The sequence below is a fragment of the Haliaeetus leucocephalus genome, unplaced genomic scaffold (genome assembly GCF_000737465.1).
Source record: "Haliaeetus leucocephalus isolate CR32 unplaced genomic scaffold, Haliaeetus_leucocephalus-4.0 Scaffold849, whole genome shotgun sequence".
Lineage (NCBI taxonomy): Eukaryota > Metazoa > Chordata > Aves > Accipitriformes > Accipitridae > Haliaeetus > Haliaeetus leucocephalus.
The window spans coordinates 1731378-1753441 of record NW_010973285.1 but is presented as its reverse complement, the minus strand read 5'-3'; the positions used below and the strand labels follow the sequence as shown (position 1 = coordinate 1753441).

The 22064-nt window shown below is 38.7% G+C and overlaps 1 protein-coding gene across 1 annotated transcript in view; it reads right to left on the bottom strand.

Moving 5' to 3' along the window:
• Positions 1-2339: 2339 nt before the first annotated feature.
• Positions 2340-22064, bottom strand: part of PGM5 (phosphoglucomutase 5) — a 76896-nt gene continuing 57171 nt past the window's right edge. Inside the window, exons 9-11 of the mRNA XM_010582787.1 lie at positions 21544-21727; positions 15020-15154; positions 2340-2666 (exon numbers count right to left, since the gene is read on the bottom strand). Coding sequence (XP_010581089.1) covers positions 2577-2666; positions 15020-15154; positions 21544-21727 — 409 coding nt within the window. The 3' untranslated portion in view covers positions 2340-2576. The remainder of the gene's footprint in view (positions 2667-15019; positions 15155-21543; positions 21728-22064) is intronic.

Sequence of the window (22064 nt, the reverse complement as noted above, 5' to 3'; positions counted from 1 at the left end):
CATATATGTTGCTCTTTTCCAAGCATTCATCTCTCATGTTAATAAGGAAAAGACCTCAGAAAAAGGAGTACCCTTTATGAGACTACAGCTACAGTCCTTCCCCAAACACATCAGATATAAAGATATACACTGTACTTCAGCCTGCCAAAGTTTCATTCATCTTCTTGCAGAGAAAAGCAATTAACTGGTGGAAAATACCAGTTGTTACATTGTATCAATCTCACCAGTCATCAAAAATAAGGGATGATGAGTGGATTTGAGGTTAGGCTAGTTCTGGAAGTCTGCTGTTTGACAGCTGTTCAAAACCACACAAAAACAGCCCTTTTCTCCATTTCACTACACAGGCACAACTATTGTTTCTGAAGCCCAGGACAAAGTCTCAGTACTGAGATTTTAAAATACATCCTTTGTTCACGAAGACTGCCTTCATGAAAGCAGACTGCCATCTACTGCAGCTAGTGCTCTAGTGACCTTCTGATAAAAGCACAGTTATGCTTCTTCACAGTTCTGATTTGCTCCTCATGAGTCTTCCCACCACATCCTGAAAGACACCTGGATTCTCTACCTCTTACTTTTCAAAGTGCAAGTCCCAGAAGTTGCGCAAATGCGATACTTGGTACTATAACTAGCTAGTTCACCATGTGATCAAAAATTATTTCGTTGTTAGAGAACATGTAAGAGATTTTAGAAGTTCTTGGACTGCCTTTCAGAATGTTCTTTCATGCAGTCCAGTAATTTGAATTACGTCTCATAATCCAGAGTATGCTTGACCATGTGTGATGCATTAGTTGGGAGCTTAATATGCTGCACCTAGAGGAGTTTCCTCTATAACAAAAATGATTAGATAAACAAGTTTTCTGTAAAGATGAATATTCTTACATCTGAAAGTAGATGTCCAAACTGTGTGTGAATGCCATGGTTGTCTCCAAAAAAAATCTTTATAAAAAGAATTAACGCCTTAAAATCTCTTTCAGTTTATGGGAATACTTATTGATAAGGTAGAATACTACGTGAAAACATTAGTACCTCATTTGTTTAGAGTCAATTAAGTAGATAATGTAGTTGTATTAAAGGCAGTTTTATTAGGATGCTTGAAAGTGCAGTGTGTCTTGTCCACAATTATGTATTAAGACAGAAATACAGCATTACTCTTTATTGTGTACTAAGTGCCATAGCAACTTTTTGACAGAAGTGTTGAAAAAAATCAAAACAAATTTCTTTGCTGCAATATTATATCAATTGCACTAAAATCTGACAACCACAAAGAACTGAAACACACTGCAAAGAGGCAAGTTGCACAAAGCCACCTTGACAAATTGTACAAGTGAACACACTGTTCCCAAGGAAGCAAAGCTTTCAAACAAGTCACATGCATAGAGTGTTTGTGTTCTTCTTCAGAGCACAGTATTGTAGCTAGAACTGCAGTATCATTTCACAAGCAGAAAAATGCTGATGTCCATATCCCCAATATCCTTCTCGGATCTATGCCGGTATTTCTGTTCTCCCTTTGCACTCCCCAACTTTTTATTCCATGATCCACTGTTACAAAGAATCTAACAGAAACTGCATCCAGCTGGTGAATCAGACAAATATTTCTATTTAATTCATTAGCAGTTGTTTCCATTTCCTTTTCACTACATGCTTCACTTACCACTTTGTGGTAAGTGGAGCATGAGTATTCCAAAGACTTAAAAAACTTCCATAATAACTCCTTCATGAAAAACTGCTGAACTTGCAGTGATTACCTTTCAAACACAGTAAGCACCAATATCATCTCCTGACATGAGGAATATTGCAAAAGACAGCCAGATTCCACACCCGACATTGCTGGAAGGACACAATCAGCTTCCATAGCACAAATGCCTCCCTTTGGAGGAAAAAAACCAGAAAGAGCCAAAAAAATCAAGAAAATATAAAGGCACAAGTCACATTAATATGCTTTAAAAGCAGGGGTAAAAAAAAATATGGCATAACCCCTTCTTTGGGAGCATGTGCAGGTGTGTATACAACAGTGCTGCCAGCGTGCATCTGTGAGCAACCGGAGAGACAGGAGAGGAGGGGTGGTGTCAGGTCAGGAGACACACCCTTTGCAAAGCTTAGTATACAGCTCTTATGCCTCAGACATGCTCTGTATACTTCTTCGTAAACCAGCAAGAAGGTGACAAGGATCTCAGACAATATCCACCAAGCATGTCTTTGCTTTGCAACTCCTCCTGCTCCTCTCTCCCTAACTGAAATTTCCCCAACCTTTATCACAGCATTCAAAAACAAGCAGTTTTCCTTTTCTGTCACATTGCTGACAACATTTAAAGGTTAAGGCCTCCTTCTTTGGTTATATTGTTATCTGAAATTAAGTTATTGCAGGTAAAACAAAGAAGTCAATACACTATTGTATTTGGAGATCAATGCAAATTAATATGCTTAATATTATATTGAATTTTTCTTCCCACCCTACCTCTATCCCCAAGAAAACTTTTAAAATCATACAAGGCACAAATGGCTAACATGTTTCAGCAAGGTCCTGTCTCTTCCTTGCTGTTCCTCTTTTGGCCCTGGTTTAACAATCTTCCGTGGCTTCAGGTGATGACAGTGGGTCCCTTTCGCCCTGTCCTCTCATGAATCTGAGATATTTTCAGTGCGATTGCTATAAGAGGACTCAGGACAGCCTAAAGAGGAATAAATACATTGAATTACATAAAGCACAAATATCAATAGGCATCTTATATTTATAAATCCCCCTTTTAACTGTAATATTATATAATAATAGTAAATCACTTAATAATAATAAACACTGACACAGTTACAATGTCTATATTGTCATACTTGATATAAAGAAGTATCATGCTGAGCATATGTTTTGTGAACTGTTGCACTGAGTATACCTAAGCTACACAGAAAAGAGAAATCAGTAAATATACTATACTGATAATGTCTATGTGTGTGGAGCTCTTGTGAAATCTGCTGCACAAAACAACCTAGAAATCACAAAAGTAGAATTATTTCTATTCTGATGAGTGGAAGCCATGCAGATGAGACTTGGCGTCCTATACACACTTAAACTGTGAAGCTTAGGGTCAGAAGGTACTGTAACGATTAACTTAACAGGAAACACAGAAGTGTGTTTTGAGTAATATCACCTGTAATTGTATTAAATAGGATAAATTCCAACAAAAGCAGCATGAAGTCTCAAGTTTCAGGCTACAGACCTTATTAAATGGCCATATGTACGAAACTGCCCAAATGGGTGAGTGCATGTAACAACTATGATAGCACCATGTGAAAATCAAGTAAAATACAATTTTTCAAATGGCAAGTGAATCTTCTCTCAGTTAATTAAATGATATGCAAAGACAAACTGGCAGAACTAAGTTTTGTGTGAGAACAATCTTTTCAGAGAATCACATATTTGATTACCAAACTAGTAAGGTAATTTTCTGACCCTCAAAGATTATCCCCTGCTGCCTCATTCAAATAAACTACATTCTGGTTTTAAACCTGTCAGATTTAAAAATCAAATCAAACAAGCAGTAATTCTGCAGAGCTTAAATTTACAGATATCTTTTTAATAAGCTTAACATAATCAATATTTTGAATGTTTCAGCTACCTAACACTTTCTGACAGTATGGGGTGTTTGCTTTATTTATGCAAATGGTCAGACTGTTAAATCAAAAGAGTAAGGAGACAAACTAACTGTGCAAGCAGAGTCATGGAATAACACCATGAATGCCAATGGTGTCAAGCGAGTTTATGATCAAACTTAGTTATGCACAAGTGTGAGCAGTCTGCCATGCTATCTTACAAAAGGCTCCGTATTTGTAGATACCTATCTACTGAATAATCACTGAAGCAGAATACAAGTCCATTAAAGTCAAACATGCTCAGAGAAGATTAATATGTGGAGCACGAATTTGCATCTGTGGGCAAATGCTGCAAAAGTAAATATTAAAATGTGCCAATTTATAAGGTCTGGACCATATCACTCCTTCCCTCCAGCAACATGGATTAAGGAGAACTGAAAGAAGATGAAAGCATCTGAAGTCCCTCTGGCACTCCCCTAAACCTTTTCCTTATTTAATCTATAAAGCACAGGAAAATTTAAAAAGCAACCCTACTGACCAGCTTTACTTGACCCTGCTTTTTTACGCAACAAATGCACTCTGAATTAAAAAAAAAAACCAAAACCAAAAAACCCCCACTACACAATGCTTTGAACAAAACACAGAATCAAATGAGTTAATGTGACACCCATTTGCACAAACAATTTAGCTGCTGCTCTTTTGCCAAGTCGTTCCAATTACTACTAAATATTCTGCTTGTTACAATCATGGTTCTCAACAGAGCAAGTCCTATTTTAATTCTGTCCTCTCACATTTCAATTTAACTACACATTCTTCATCCTGCAGCCATAAAAAAACCAAAAGTGCATTCTCTTTGGAATGGCAAAAGCAGGGCAGAATAACAAGGAACTAGAGCTGTATATGCCTTTTAAAAAGTGCTTTATCTCTGCAATGAATAGTTTACATTTCAGTTGCAAAAGATAAATCCCAGCCAGCAATCATCTATAGTTAATAAGGCTCCAGAAAGACTTCTGTATCTTAAAGAGATCTTGATTTTAAAATGTTCTTCAAATGATTCTTTCTACTTAAGAAATTGTAAAACTTTACTATTGACATGCCAACTCAGAATGGCAATTGCAATCACTCTGTACATTAATAACATATTTATCTCTTGGAAAATGCTTGGGAGATATGGCATGTTATCCTTTAGATAAAATTTAAGAACTGAAAATTAACAGAACTGACTTAAATCAATCAGAATTTTGCTTTAGTAATAACAGATATAATTTATACCTCTAAAAAAATAACTGGTAGGAATTATTATTCATACCAGGAAATACATCAAACAAGCAGATATCTAATATAAGGCAAATAAAAATGAAAAGCCCTTTGCTTAGGAATAATCTGTACCAGAGCTGTCAGAGGTATCATGCCTGCTTGGCTCATGTAGCATTTTTCTCTCTGTGATCTTGCAAGAAAATTCCATAAAACTCCCTTTCTTCTAGTCAAGTTCTCAGACAAGATTTGCCCCATGATGCATCCAGTTTACCAAAGGCTCAGGCAGGGCTAAAATGTACCTGCTTGCAGGTTAAAAGCTCAGCATGTGTCTAGAGTTTGGCTTTAGAAAATATTTTTCTCAGAATAGGTGGACAAATGCCATCTATATGTCAAGAAACACCTTGTGAAAACCTACTATGTGTAGCACTCATGCTAAAACTTGCCAACTTTCATCAAAAAATTCATGCAGTTCTGATGCAAAACCATCTGACTAGACTTTGGCTGGAAAGTTTGTGAATCTTTCTCTTCAGTCTCTCCCCAAGCCTGCGCTGAATTTCAGTCTTGTTAGGAAAACCAAATGTAGGTGAGTTTTACACAGTCTAGGTATGGACATTTTCCATAGGTCTCAAAATCACTTTTCACAGTCCAATGTAAGTCTCAAAAACAAGTTGCCCCATCAGTCTCATCAGTGAAAAGAATTCTGCAGAATTTATCTGGGGAAAATAAAACAAAAAAAACCTCAGAGAATGGTAATGCCCTCGAACAGGATCCAAACATTTTAGTGAACACCAGGTAACTACAACTCTCTTTTACAGTTCTCAAACTTCTGGTCTGTCTTCTCTTACTGTACTGATCTGCATTTTGCATCCAGCATCATGTCCACCAGTGTTATTTTGGGCTCTCTCAGGTTTACATACACCCAAGTGAATGTACAGGGTAGAACACTAGGAACACAGGGTCAATTATTTGTACATATGTCAGTATTTGTAAAACATTAAACACTAAACCATTTGCTCCCTGTATTCTGCGATCTCAGGGAGAGGTAATGGAAGGCCACCTCAGTTAGCCAGTCTTAAAAGAATGTCCTACTGGGGACAAAGATCCACCATCAATCGGCTAAACCTTGTGTGACTGTTACATAGGCATTTAGGCACCTGAATTACTAAAAATCAAAATGACACTTCAGACAGTAATTACTTCAGAACAAACGTTCAGACCTTGCAACAGACTTCTAAGCAGAGCTGCCATAATACTACCTGTTCCAGAAGAATTCACTTCCCTGGAACAATTGTTAATGCCTCGAAATTAAAGAGACATAAACAAGAGGGTTAGTACAGCACGTAGTTGTCAAAGAAGGGCTATAGTGTTTTGGAGCTCTGTAAAGATAGATGATGTACCAAGTGTTTTCTACCTCTGCATCTTCCCTCTCTAAAAACTGCTGTCAAACCCCAAATTCTACTCTTCAGCTGCCTTTCTATCAGTTTTAGTATCAATTAAAGTAGTTTTCCAGTTCATAAAGGTAGCCTTGAGAAAAACATGCTTGCAGAATGCTTTGAAGTCACCAAAAGCTGTTAAGTGCTAGGTGGTGTTATTGTTATTGCATAAATTAAGATAAGCCTTGACATTTCAGGCATGGGCTAGAAATCCTTTTCTCTCATAACACTTAAATACATTCTCAGTCCTTCTCTTTTTATCATTTAAACATTACACAGAAGGTTGCTTAGAGAGGTCAGGGTAACTTAGACAGCTCTAAGTCCTGGAAAAAGGACACAGAGGAATTGAGAAATAACTCCTTCCTTTCTTAACTCTTCCTGCTCCGGTCATTTTCCCTTGCTTCATGTGACTGCTTAGAGCTGCTGTTAGCCCTTTGTAACCTGGGCAACAGAATCACTGCCACATGAACAAAGGGAAAGAAAAAGAAAGGCAGAAGAGAGGGGCAAATCCCCCAAAACATGTTTTGAAGGCCTTACCTACTAGTAGGAGCTTTTCCTTTGGCTATAATGTACTTTAAAGTCAAACCAATACACTTACAAAGCAACACTAAAGTGATGGAAGAGGCACAAAGAATGGACTCCAATAACTACAAAGCGAGATCAGCACTACGATCACACAGTCTGGCATCACAGCTGTACCTCCTGCAGGGCTTCTGCCATAAAAGGGCTCAACACACAGCTCAGCTCAGCGTGCCTGCTTGGGTCTTGCATTCCAAAAAACAGAAGTCTTGGTAAAAGTTTATGCTACAACCACCCATCCTAGAATATCTAAGCAATGTGTATAGCCTGGTTCATTGTGGAACAAACTGGACTGGCTCTGTAACATCCACAGCACTGGTAGCGTTCACTTTATTACCATGAAGCAGCACACACGGCATGGGAAAAAGGAAACTGACATCTCTACTCTTGTGCATGGTCTGTCTGCTAACTCAAACAAAACTACACTAAAGGTCAGGAGGCCACCTGTTCTGCCCCAAGCAATAGAGGAGAGCAGGCGTAAGGGGTGAAAAGACAGGAGGAAAATGTAAACTGAGTGGGGCATGGAAACATCTACGTTTGCAACAGATTAATTCTTTTCTAGTATATCCAAAGAGCTTTGAGTGAAGATTAGGTTTAATGAACTCGTTTCCTTGATTATGAAATATTTTATAATTACTGTCACATGAGTATTTTTCCTATGTTCCTTCCCAGTTCCAGCTGATTTAAAATTTGTTCACTGTATGACTTTGGGCAGAATCAGAAGCTAAATTACTTGAATAGCACAAACATGCTGTGTTACCTAAGAATGTGATCAAACAGATGGAAATCTCCATATCCTATGTCCCTTCAAAGAAAATCTTATGAATGTTAATAGTAAAGGCAAAACTTTATATGATTTCTCTGGACCGTACTGTATGTTTGAATAGGCAATCAGAGCCACGCTAAAGGACACAATCCTTCAAAAGTAAACAAAGAGTCAATAATTCTCTAGCAAACTGCACTTGTGCTTAGGGTTCTAAGAATGTCTTGACAGAACCATAGAGAAACCTTTAATTTTATCCCTGTTAAGTGATATTGGACACAAGGACTTCTTGGTTATTGATTTCAGTTCCCTGCTCTTGTACAAACTCACACTATAAACAATCACTTTATATAATCTATATATATATATACACACAATCATATATAATCATAATCCTTTCATATACCAACCAAGGTATATGAAAATCAGTTTGTTTTTTCCTCTGCTATTTGCCATTCAAAAATTGTTTCAGAAATTCAGTCTTTGATGACCAAGACACTTTTTATCACAATGATTTCTCTTTTAATTGGCATGCCTTTTTGGACAAAAATACAAAGAAACAACTCCTGCCCCAAAATCTTTGCTTGGCTACTGCTAATCTAATGATTCTGTAGCTAACTAGCACATAGTTCACTAGTCTTTGGCACACTTAACTGCAGCATTTGTGATTCACTGCATCCTGTTTAAAGAGTACCTGACACAGACTGCATAGGTCTATGACAACACCTGTTTATTGCTGTTGCAATTCACATAATGAACAATAACATACTGTAAACAGAGCTAGTTAGTACATATTCAGAACAATCCAGATTACTCAGTACACTATTCCCAGGGCACTTATCCTGCAACAGCAGCACAACCATGCTGTTGAAGGACACATTGGATTTACAAATAAAACAATTCAAAACAACGCTGCATAATGAGTCATTTCTTTCTTGGTCTTTGTGTATGAAACTTCCTGTTTGAATCTTATCCAAGTTCAATAATATATCCAGGTGGCTAGTCAAAGGACAAGAAGATATTAACCATGTGTCAGGATCTGTACACAACAATGATTTGACCTATAAAATGAGGTTATAATTGAGCCTAAAGGTCAATAAACTCTTACTTTAGTACTTCATGCCCATTGAACGTATCTCTAGATTTTCCATCCGTGTTAAATTTAGCACAGCTAATAACTCTATTAACTTTAGAAAAAGATACATGCCAATGCATAAAGGTCCAAGACTTTAGATAAACGTCTGTCATTTGTTATAATAAACTGAACTTCCTGAAATTGCTAGGTGGATGCCTATTTGACTGGTTAAAACCAAAGAAATTGTCTTTCTAAGGAAATCCTCCAAGTTAGCTGAAAAGCAATTTTCTCAGGAATGCACAGTGATGAGGGGCATCACCAGTGACAAGGAGCATCAACACAGTGGTCTTCCATTCGAAGGGGAACATTCCAGTTTTAGAAGAGCATTGGGCATTGTTTTTAAGACTTTGTTTTGGAACTAGATTGCACCACTATAAATTACGTAATTTTACAAAGCTTATATTGAATTGTTTTTAATATACTTTGCACAGAGCATGATGGTCATTTTTCTTTATTGCTCCTGATTTTCACTCCTGTTGATACTGGCTTATAGGAAGAACTGAACTACTCACAGAAACAAAGTAGCCACTCCTATCTCCCCAGTGACCATGAAGCTGCTTCTGCCAATTTCCTTCAATGGATCATTCAACAGCCAGAAGCCACTGCTATTAACATTAGTCTATGACCCTGGACTTCTAATCATTGGCATATTTTACTACTTTCCCTTGGACTCTTATGTTGTTGATCAGGCTGTTGACTATGCTTAATTTATTCTAGGTGGAAAGTATTACCAGTTAATTGTATGAAAGAGGCTACTAAAATAAGATTTGTGTGACCCTTACATTCATTAATAGCTACTGTTTGGCCTACATACAAATTGGAACAAAAGGTCCTTACAAGCCTCGGTTCTGTCTGGTTACAAGAATGCTCTTATGAAAGCTTGTCCTGGCTTCAGCTGGGATAGAGTTAACTGTCTTCCTAGTAGCTGGTACAGTGCTATGTTTTGAGTTCAGTATGTGAAGAATGTTGATAACACTGATGTTTTCAGTTGTTGCTCAGTAGTGTTTAGACTATAGTCAAGGATTTTTCAGCTTCTCATGCCCAGCCAGGGCACCTGACCCAAACTGGCCAATGGTGTATTCCATACCATGGGACGTCCCATCTAGTTTAGGAACTGGGAAGTGGGGGGGCAGGGATTCGCCGCTCGGGGACTGGCTGGGTGGTGAGCAATTGCCCTGCGCATCATTTGTTCATTTCAATCCTTTTATTACTACTGTTGTCATTTTATTAGTGTTATCATTATCATTATTAGTTTCTTCTTTTCTGTTCTATCAAACCGTTCTTATCTCAACCCACGAGTTTTACTTCTTCTCCCGATTTTCTCCCCCATCCCACTGGATGGGGGGGAAGTGAGTGAGTGTCTGCATGGTGCTTAGTTGCTGGCTGGGGTTAAACCACGACAAAGCTCTAATGTTTCTGAAGGAAAATATACACTTAAAGGCAATAAGGCCTGAAAATCAGCTCTTCCCATAAGACTTATGCAGAGTTACAGAGTACTGAAGCACAACATAGTATGAGGAGAGCTTCACCTGAGCACTACTCACTTGAATGGCTCCCTGGGGCCAAAACTAAAAGGCACAGCTTTGAGCAGCCCCAATGGTGCTTCAGAGGATGCCAGGCTTTCTGTTAGGTATCAAACCAAAGTAGGAACTACAGCTAGCACTCTCACAGTAGTTGAACTTGGATGATATCGAGCCTTGTTACAGATTGTTGTCCAAATTTTATGCTGGACTAGAGTTCATCACAGAACAGCCCAGGTTGGAAGGGAGCTCCAAAAATCATCTGGTCTAACCTTTTGTGGGAAGGGAGTTATGGCCATCCACAGAAGTACAGCACCTCTAATGTGAATGATTAATCCTGTCCAACTCAAGTGAACTGTTGTTTTTAAAAGAAATGTACTTGTATATATTGTCTTTACAATATGTCTCAGTTAACACTTAATTCAGAAAGTGCCATAATGTCATACTGGTGTTTCAGAACAATATGCATATGTCAGCATACATATTGGAAGGTGTGGTTTAGACTTCTGCTTATCTCCGGAAGATTCATCATCAGCAGTTACACTGTCAAAGAGAACAGAAGCAAACTGGAAAAACTTGAAAACTGCTGAAAATTTGGCTGATTAATTTTGGAAAAGGCTTTGTCTGAAAGGAAAGGGGAGAAAAACGGATGCTCATATGAGGCAAACTCAAGCTAGTTACCACAATGATTCCACAAAATGGCACTGTACTTTCCAATACAAATGAGTTGTCTATCAAGACAGGGAGGTTTATTTCTTGTGAAAAAGAGCCAAAAATCTATCTCAAGGTATTTCTGCCTTCCGCTTCAGGTATTGACTGGAATTGTCACCAGGCAAAAACATGGAGCAATGCAAAGCATTCATCTTCCACTTGTCTATGTAAACAATGAAAAGAAGGTACTGGAGGGAGGTGGTGCAATAAGGAGAAGCAACCAAGTATTTACTTAAGCAGCCAACCATCAAATAATTTTATGTCTTGCTTTATGATATAAAAAGTATGGAAGAGAGTTTTTCCTGATCAGCTGATCCAGGCAGAGTGCAATGATACAGAAGCTACATGAAGTCATCTATCCAATTACAAAGATCAACTACAGTTAAAGAAAAATAAGCATTTATTCCAAATGCAACAATGTCCTTAAATACTATATTTAAGGTATATACTTTACATACTTCTTTATGTCAGTGCTCTTGGAATAGCTGGTCACTTATGAATATGTTGACTATGCCCCTATTACTGAAAGTAAATAGGAAACAAAGCACTTAAAACTTCAAATCTGTCACAGCTCGTCTAGGTGTACACATGTCAGTATGAATCTCAAAGCAAACTAAACAATAAAGGAATTACAATATCAGGAAATCTATGCTGCCCTTCTACAGCAATGCTGTTTTCTGAAAAAGGCGTTTGCTATTCACTCTCTTCCATATATTCCACTAAAGATTATCAAATGTTCTCCTGAGAAATCTTTAATTATTTTTGTACTAACATGAGGATCTCCTGAAATCAAATTTATGTACTCCCTTGAAATCCACCATCTGCCTGCGAGATACAATCTATGACCTTGCAGGTCCTAATGCACTCATGTTATTGGCAATGTATCCAGCCAGGGTAAGGAAACAGGAGCAGTGGGAATTGTGCAATACTATACAATGGGAAACCAGAGAAAGAATTTATTGTATTAATCAAGATGAAACTGCTATTTGTCCCAGATTTTGTGCACATGGCAAGAGAGGAGGAGGGTGTTTACAGCACTATGTATTTCCTGAGGCAGTCTGGATGTTAAAATGTCTGTCTGCACTGCATGAATGCAGGAAAGTCCCTGCAACAAGTTTCAAGGCAATGACATTTCTACCCCTGGGATTATCTGTTTACTAGTGCATATCCTGGATAAACAGCCAGAAGTGTAACAATCTGACAGGCTTTGGTACATGTGTAGAAAAAAAACCTTCCAGCCTTTTTTTCTGTCCCTAGGAATAACAGACCCTTTTCATGTCTAGAATAAAAGACCAGACTCTGAAAGCCCTGAGCGCAGTGATAAACCCTATTGGCCCTGCCCAGTCTCCCCTGAGGACTCCCCCCTGCACCCTGCCCACAGGCTCACACAGCCCATTTCAGCCTGCCCCAAGGGTGTTAGTCCCTGCCTGAACTAACAGAAGTGCTTGTCTCCAGACTCATCTCTGGCTCTGCTGCCTGGGTGGACCTCAGACCTGTGCTATGGGTAGCTTCCCTCCCTGAAGGACCCCTTGGATGTATGTTGTAGCTTGTCTCCAGTTCTGACTCTGACCCTGTATCCTGGATGGACCCACACTGTTGCCTTGTCTCCAGCCCTGTCTCTGGTTCCATCTCCTGCTGCTCCTGAACCTGACCCATCACTTGCCTTGTCTGGGATGGTCAATGGAGCCTGTTAGCTTGTTACGAGAGCCTTGGTCTGCCTGCTCCACTTGGCTGCTGTGGAACTGCTCCCTGGACAATGAGGGCACTGCCTGAGCTGTAGCTGGTCAGGGTGCCTGGCTCCTATCACCTTGTGCAGCAGCCCCACTCGTGCTGCTCCCTGGACATAGTCTGTGTTGCTGGTAAGGCTGCTAGACCTTGCAGTGAACTTTATGCACCTCTCTCAAGCAAATCCATGCAGAACAGAGATGAAATGTAACAGTAGCACATTCCTCATTTTCTGAGGATAATCTCTGCTCCCTCAGTCTAGTCTCTTCACAACTGGAAAATTCTGAGAACTTTTGCTATTTCCACTCATTTAAAAAAACAAGTGTTAAATACTGGGCATTGATTGTAGGTTACTTCAGGAAACACACAAGCCTAAACTCTGCTGGCATGTCACTTCTCTCATACCTTGTAACAACTAAAGTAGAACAATCTGTGGATGCAAAAAAGGTTCCATTTTAAAAGGCACATGGTCACTTGTAATTAAATGGTCAAAAGTTTAGGTAGATGAATGCTGCAAGTATATGCTTTATTGTTTTCTAGTATTTTTTGTTGGGATTCATTAGACAGGAAGCATGTTCAGATCCCACTTTTTGAGTCATGTATCACAAGGTTACTGTAAGCGCACTGCAAACCTCTAAAATGAACTCTTAGCCTGTCACTTATCATAACTTATTTTCATTTCATCTATGCCTTGCCTACATAGCACAAAGAACGATACTTAAAATGGTCAGCTGAATTGAAACTGATAAACAGTTTGTGCTGTAACAAAATTTGACATAGCTGGGATGCATTAACTTTGGCTGACTGCCAGGTGCCCACCAAGCCGCTCTATCACTCTCCCTCCATTCTCCACTGACCTTGGTGTCTGCAGAGTTGTTTCTCCCACATACTCTCAATCCTCCCTCCCTGCTGCTGTTGCACAGTGGTTTTTACTCTTCTTAATTATGTTATCACAGAGGGGCTACCAACATTGCTGTTTGGCTCAGCATTGGCTAGTGGTAGCTCCACCTAGGAGCCAGCTGGAACTGGCTCTGTTTGACATGGGGGCAGCTTCTGGTGTCTTCTCACAGAAGCCACCCCTGCAGTCCCCTCGCTACCAAAACCTTGCCACGTAAACCCAAAAGAGTATCAAGTGCAAATGGGGTTGTAACAGTGTTCTTCCTTGGTCAAAATCTATTTATGACCCCGCTAGCTGTCTAAACTTCAATGCACAGAAAAACAGTAAAATTGCTTAAAAATGGTCCTTTAGTCTCTTGAAGGCTTAACATTCTGAGTAACCTATCCAAGGAGTTACTGGGGATGCAAACTGTTACTTTAAGAAAATGCAAATAAAATTAATAGATCATATCTGCAGGAATGGAGCCTGCAACATTTCTAGAAAAATTGAAGCACTTTTCATGACTGACAGACAATTGTTTAAGAGCATAAGAAAAAACTCGCTAAGTTTATGGTGGGAATCTGGTGAAAAAATAATGTCAAACATTTACCTAGGGTTCAAATGCATTTGACAGCTTTTATGTTTTGGGAAATTTGTATTTTCATTCCAGTCATGAATACACAACTACATGGGACTTCAAACTACAAGGTGTTGATTTACTACAAGCCAAATGCTTATCCTCTCTTCCATGAAACATCCTTAGCCCTTTCTTGTTGTATATCACAGCACGAAGGTGTTTTACTGGGAAAAATCTGAGAGTTTGAAATGTCATTTGTATTATGAATTGTTTTAGGTGACTCCTGGACTGTACTGCAACTTGCTCTCAACCTTCACTCTTCTTAGGAAAGAGTCTGGTTATGATATGAGATAATTCTCAGACAGCTGCAAGCCTTTCCCTTACAAGGAATCCCTACCTTGTTTAGACTCTGGCATCTGTATATCCTAATTGTACTCTCATTGTGAGTAATCCCTAGGATGCCATAACTAAGTGATCCCCAGATAACCTGCTTGAAAAATAATTATCTTTTTTAAAATATTGTTCTATAACTCAGATTACAACAGTTGCAAAAAAAAAAAGAGTGAAAAATTAAAACTAGCATGGTTTCTCTTAACAGACTAAAATCATTGCCCAGCATTTATCACCAGGCATCTCAGCCCTTGACATGCCTGTTGTGTTAGATATTACACAAACATATATTAAAACTTATGGTCCTGCCTCAAAACATGTATAGTCACACGATTAGGAAAATCATCCACAAACACAGTAAACAGGGGTGAAAGTGCTGAGTCTTCCTTCTGATTAAAGATGAAAACCTGTAGCCACTGCTATTACAGAGGAAGTGCATTACTTATTGACTCACTACAATGCTATTGCATTACCTGTGGTTCCTTATTGTGTTGGCTGGGATCCTTTTCGTAACTCTCTGCATAGATCCGGAGAGTAGCTCTCACATGGCTAGAAGCACTCATTCTGAAGATAAGCCTGGAAGCATCTGAAAAAATAATTCGCAGCCCCTAGGGGAGAAGAAGCAGCAGCATATATGTAAGGTGGCAGTACATTTACAAATCACAGTTCACTGCTTTCAAATAAAAAGTGGAGGGAAGAGTCATTTGGATGCAGGTCCTCTTTCCCTGTAACTTTGGACAACTCATTTATTACTCTTTTTCCCCCCCCTCCAAAGACTAGAAATGATCTTGTGTATTCCCTCCCAATCCTCATAACAAGGACTCTCTTACTGCTGTTTTCATTTTTTATTTAGTTGATTTGTTCTTGTTCTGTGTGGCAGAGCACAAAATCAATGGCCTGAGAAGTAGTTATAAGATCAGCAAGGATTAGTGGCCTAAAAAATAGCTCCAGGATCCCAAGATCAAAACCCAGTTGTCAGTAGTGAATACAAAGGACAGGATCAGTTGCTACCCCTCATAGACCATACATCAACATTTGATTAGAAGAATTTCAACAAGAGCCTCCAGTACAATTTGGGAAAATTAACTTATATTAATTAATATCCAGTACACTAATTAATGCATATTAACTGTGTGTAGAATAAAAAGGATTTATTATTAATTAACTGTGGATTTGCTCTTTGTTCCTATCTTCACGTCTTTTTTCTTCCTCCCTCCCCTCTTTCATACTGTATATATGAACACATTCTCCTACAGACCACAGACCATATACTTGGATCCACAGCTGACAGACTTTCTGTACCGGAAGGCCATTAAAGCCAAAGGACTAAATTACACAGTTAAATAGTTGTAGTGTTTCAATACCAATTCTGCACTAACATGCAGTCTAGTTCCCTTTCTGTAAATGGCACCCTTAGGCTAAGTGTCACCTCTGCTGTGCCGCTGAACTTTATTTCCCCTTGTAGTCCTGCTGTTGGCAAATGCCTAGTACATAAACTGAGATCTTTGCTACTTTTGTTTAAGGGGCAGTAAACCATTAAAAAAACGAGAGAAGAGAATTAATAGAGAAGCATTTTATTCTTCCAGTTTTATCAGCAGCTTCAGAAGACACTGATGTTAGAAACACAGTGCTCCAATATTCTAAAGTATAAGTAGAAACATTTGTTCCCTCAGGTATATGCCAAAACATCTTCAGCACCATGTAAAGCATTGTTTGGTTGATAATCACAGAATTATAGAATAGTTTGGGTTGGAAAGGACCTTTAAAGGTCTAGTCCAACCCCCCTGCAATGAGCAGGGACATCTTCAAGTAGGTCAGATTGCTGAGAGCCTCATCCAACCTGACCTTGAATGTTTCCAGAGGTGGGGCATCTACCACCACTCTGAGCAACCTGTTCCAGTGTCTCACCATGCTCATTGTAAAAAATTTCCTCCTTGTACCTAGTCTGAATCTGCCCTCTTTTAGTTTAAAACCATTACCCCTTGTCCTATCACCACAGGCCCTGTTAAAAAATTTGTCCCCATCTTTCTTACAAGCCCCCTTTAAGTACTGAAAGGCTGCAATAAGGTCTTCCTGGAGCCTTCTCTTCTCCAGGCTGAACAACCTCAACTTTCTCAGCCTGTCCTCATAGGAGAGGTGTTCCATCCCTCTGATCATTTTGGTGGCCCTCCTCTGGACCCAATCCAACAGGTTCATATCTTTCCTGTGTAATGCCCATTAACACTAGAAAATAAAAAACAGGAAAATATCTTACCTGGAAAAAGGGTTGGATTAGATGGCCTAAGAGATATTTTCCATCTCTAACTTTGGTGATACCATGAAACTTCTTTTAGCTGCTAGTATGGTATTATATATTAATTTTATCATGTATCAGCAATCTAAATTTATGTAGTATTCTCAATATGTACAGCAAAAGTGACAAACAGAAATAGTTTACATTCAAAAGATTGAGCTTTAGAGCCTGTTTTTCTAGTATTTGCTGTTAAGCCAACTTTGTAATGAGATGGTTCAATTGATGTTGATGTGAGTTTTGCCATTAATTTCAGTGGAATCAAGATTCCATCTTGGCTGCCTAGAATTACACAGGCAGTTTGCTATGATCTGATCCTGTGAGCAAGGGGTTGTCTCTTACTGATTGCTCATTACGCTTAATTTTATGACAGTGGAAAGAAACAAGATAAATTGAAGAGTTTCGCAGTTCTGGGTTTGTTTCAAACGGTTGTCAAACTCAGAACCAGCACCTCAAAGTACAGAACATTAATGTCAATCAGCTTTAAGAGAGAAGGAAGGAAGTCCAACATACCTGCAGAAAATGAAAGCATGAACACCACAGCATGTGTCTTCCTCTTCAAAGACTAAACGGCCATTTTATATGCTCCTGCCAGGCCTAACAACTCCCACAATGGCATGACTAGCAAGACTACTTGAATACTCTTCCACATACTCCATGTTTATCTCGCAATAACAACAATAGCACATTGTTACTTGGTTTAGCACATCTGAAGTCTCACCACTCATTAAATTATGGTCTTCAGAATAAAAAGGATTTATAAACACTCCCCATAACTCTTCCCATAACTTTATCATGCAAAAACGTTCCACTGAACTACGGCATCTGTAGCCAGTTTGATGTTACAGTTAACGGCACTTGGGATGCTTATATAACATATATAGACACACAGCCAGCATTCAGACAGTTCACTGTACTATTTCTGAGCTTATTATTTTACTCATTTTGCATTTCTCAGGGACACACAACTGACACTATTGATTTTTATAGATGCATGATGACAATTAATTTTTGTCTGTAAGACTAGGATTCCTGCCATACAGCTGAAAATACTCTGTAAAAGGGAATTACAGAGACACAGTGGCTGTAATCCTTAAAAACAATAAACCTAAGTGCCAGCGATAAATCATATTCTAGGGAAACAATGGCCTTTAGAGCTGGACTGTCCAAGTCAACTTTTAAAGTTAAGATATTTGCACCTGGAGATTCAGTTTAACTCATTTTTCAGAGAGCCCAGCAGCAAGAAATCTGACTTTTGACTCTCCCTTGGAAACAGTCAGTTAAGCACTAGCAAAGCTTTTCACTCAGGAAGGCCATAGAAATTAATGAGAGCGCTTAAATTTTTATATCCTTCACTGTTTTCTGGAAATTATACCTAAAAGCCATGAGTTACAAACATTTGTTAAAGCCAAAAAAACCCATCCAAAACCACTGTTACCAAATAAATATGGAAAAGCATTGCTTGGACAATAACCTGTGACTCTCCATGTTGTGTAAAGACAAAACCAAACAGATTTTCCACACTTGTTACAGAATATCCAGTCTAATACATAAAAGTTTTCCTTCCTGACATTTTTGAGCTTTTGTGGTCAGCAAGGTCAAAGCAAGCTCGTGAAATTGCAAGCAGCCTACTTACTGTTTGTCATGATGGTATTTTTTCACCTGACATAAGCTCCACTAATCTAAAGCCACATATTTGCAATTTATTATATAGAAAGTGTCAGCTCCATGAAACATAGAATTTTACATGCAGAACTTATAAACCAATGCAAGAGGAAAAGAAAGAAGAATAACACACTGGAAAGCCCATAGGACAAAGTAACTTCCAGTTTTAACAAAATAGGACAGACTATTTGTCGCTAACAAGAATAATGTTTTCTTACGGGAACAGACAATTTTTCTTCTGGAAGGAAGCAGATTAAAAGGTTTAGTATGGCTCCCACACTGAACATCTACAGATACTTGTTTTAGGCAAATTGGGCCTGCTAATGGATATTAATGAGCTGTGTGGAAACTCTGTAACAAAATAATGTCCCCCCGTTAACCCACTGACTTTGAAGCTGATGTGATGGAGATGGACCTTCACTGGGATTTCTCTCTTTTACATTAAAATCCAGTTAAACAGTCTACTGATGTATCAGTACCTATGAAACACTCAGAAAACTAAACCGACTACATATTGTACTATGTAGTTTGGTTTCCAGTGGTTTGGGGTTTTTTTCAGCTACCAATTTCATAATTAAATAAATAATAATAAAGTCGCATAATAAGTTAGCATGAACAAGACAAAGCAGCAAACTTAAAGCAAAATAGCTTAGGATTTCAAAAAACATTACTAAAGTATAACATCAGGGAGTAACATCAGTAGAAAATCTATCCTACCAGCAATATATTAGACACAGAGACATATACATAAATTAGGAGCATATAAAATGGCTATACTTTTGCTTCAAGATACTGTGAGTATCACAATTTTTAATTGCTCCTCTATGGAACCCTGAGTGTCCCGTAGGCATAGCAGGCCACACTCGCTACTCTGACAGGAAATACCTTATTGCTGATACATGACTGAAATATCATTCTGAACAGAGAAGAATTTTTGCCGTATCTCTGGGGAGTTATCTGAAATAACTTTTTTCCAACTTTTCCAATACCTGTTTCCTGACTCTTGCTCAAACTGTAATACAAAAAAACCAAGACTACATGCAGAGCCCTCTGCATCCCAAATCTAACAAAGGAGCGAGAAAACATTAACAAACTTCTAATAACAAAGCTCCAGAGTTTTACTCTGTGAATCTCAGAATATAAGAACACTTCATTAAAAAGCTCAAAGTTAATCATTAGAATGGGCAACTTGTACTTCTCATCCTTCTAATTCAAATTTCGCACAAAAATGCAACTGGTCCCATTTCCGGCTTGCAGGATCCTCAGGAGCAGCACTGTTACGTGCTCATGTGTGCAAAGGCTAGCACAATAGGACTTTAAAAATGAAAACAGTCTTCAAGAACAGCAGAACATTCAATTTGATTTTATGGCTTATTATTGCACTGTGATAAACAATATTCATGGGTTTCAATAGTCAGAGTGAATTAGAAGCTACAGTGTGGGCATATTGTTTGCTGCCTATTTTGTTGTTGCTGTGTTTGTTTTCTGAACCTGCTGTTTATTAACACTGATTAATTATCATGCAGCCAGCTTCTCATTCATGAGACATAGTACAGTTACACTGAATATAAATGTCTGTCCCCTACCTCCTGGGGACAAAACTTTGAACAGGTTCCTGAAAACATAGCTGGAAAGTCTGCATGAAGCTCATGACAGTCAGAAAGAGGTACCTGCATTTACATGAAGACCAAGCTACCTGAGAAAAATGGCAGCAGTGAACTATCGCTTCATTTGCATGGATCAATGTCCTCTCTTATTTTATTGTGCTTGGAGAATCCCACTGAGGCTGCACACACATGGAGCTAGGAATGTGCCCTTGTCAAAAGACAAACTGGTTGAACTGTACTCTCAATAAATACGTGCTTCTCCCTGTGAAAAGACATGCTTTCTGATTTTATGGGCTCACTTTCAGAGTCCATCTGAAAACAGGCCAAGTCATGTTTCTCTGTGTTACATGGTGATATGATTAGCAATTATATTCCAATTTAGGACAAGGGCTTTGGATGAAAATGAGGGGAAAGAAAAGTGCAATGAAAATTCACAAGCTGTTTCTTAAAAGTACAAGGTCCACAAGTCTCCTGTGCCTGTAATTTTCCAGTGGACTTGGATATGACAATATCCTCGTATCTTTTTTCAGCAGTAATATGCACAAAGAGAGTAGCTCAGTGGCAGGTGGGCTACTTATATTTTCTGGATGCAATGATGAATGGAAACTATAAAGACTGAGCAGAATGGCATGACAATAGTTTTAATGGCTTGTAATATCATCTGCTAGGGTCTGGTCAGGTCAAGTAATTTACAAACCAGAGAAACTAGGACAATAAAAATAAACAGCATAAAATCAGAAGACATTTTAATATGAGTCATAGCTCATATTCAAGATATTTGAATATACATTTACACGTGGCAAAAGTACATGGGTAGTTCTGAGCACATCATGAATTTCAAAACACTGAAGGCTCAGTTTGAACTGCAGTTCTTGATAGCTAAGGAATCTCGTTATGGACACAGCCCAGAAGGAACACAGAACCGGTCATTTGGGCTAGAGAAGTCAAAACTGCCCTCATATGGTACGATCCACTAACATCTTGTGCATGCCATTGGCTACAACAGATACTGTGCCTTAACTATGCAAATCCTGTGGGTCACCAAGAGCAAGAAAATTTTAACTTTTTCTGTAACGTACAGCAAGTGAAGATTTCAGATAGAAAATAAAGAAGAAAAGACTGTCTTTCTACTTTGCTTTGTTCAGGAAAGGGAACCCTCCCTACACGTGCATTGCTGTCACTAGGGACTCCATCCCCTCCTACATTCTCTGTGACACTACTGGCTCCAGCTATGCACAGCAAGTGCAAGCTAAACCAGAGGTGGATTATCTTATCCAGACTGAGCTAATCTTAAGTAGGAAATGTGGTATCTACCAGAGCAAAGAAAACACCATCCTATAAATAAATGGAGAGGTTTGCCAGCTGAACGTTAGAAACACTGTTAGAGACAATATGACAGTTGCAAAACTTTGGTACTCCATCACTACAGCCATACCTGTCTTTTGGTCACAGTGCCATCCACAGGATCTATGTATTCAAAGCTGTCTGTTCTCTCCACACTGTAGATATTGTTACCCACAGCAAACTGCTGATGGCTGAATGATTTGTCAGTGATCAAAGCTTCCAGGTCTCTCATTATGAAATACGCTGTTCTGGGTTCCAATGCTTCATAATCAAACCTTGCACATATATAAAAAAAGTAGAACCAAGAAGTAAGTCCTCTACAGCTGAGAAAACAGTTCTGCTTACACAGAACTCAATATACTCACAATTAGCAATTTACTGCTTCCTTCAAAAATCAGAGGTGGACACTGAAGTAATGACAGCAAATTAAACCAGCACACACTTGCAAGTTCTGTGCAATCTGACCATTATCTGTGTGAACCAGAGTTCCACTCTGGCCGCCTGACTCTGAGTCAACAGAAATCATTTAGAAAATGCACCTTTTCTGAAGTAGCATAGAAAACGTCATCTATACACAGCTAGCTTTCCAAGATTAAGGACACAATCAGTGCA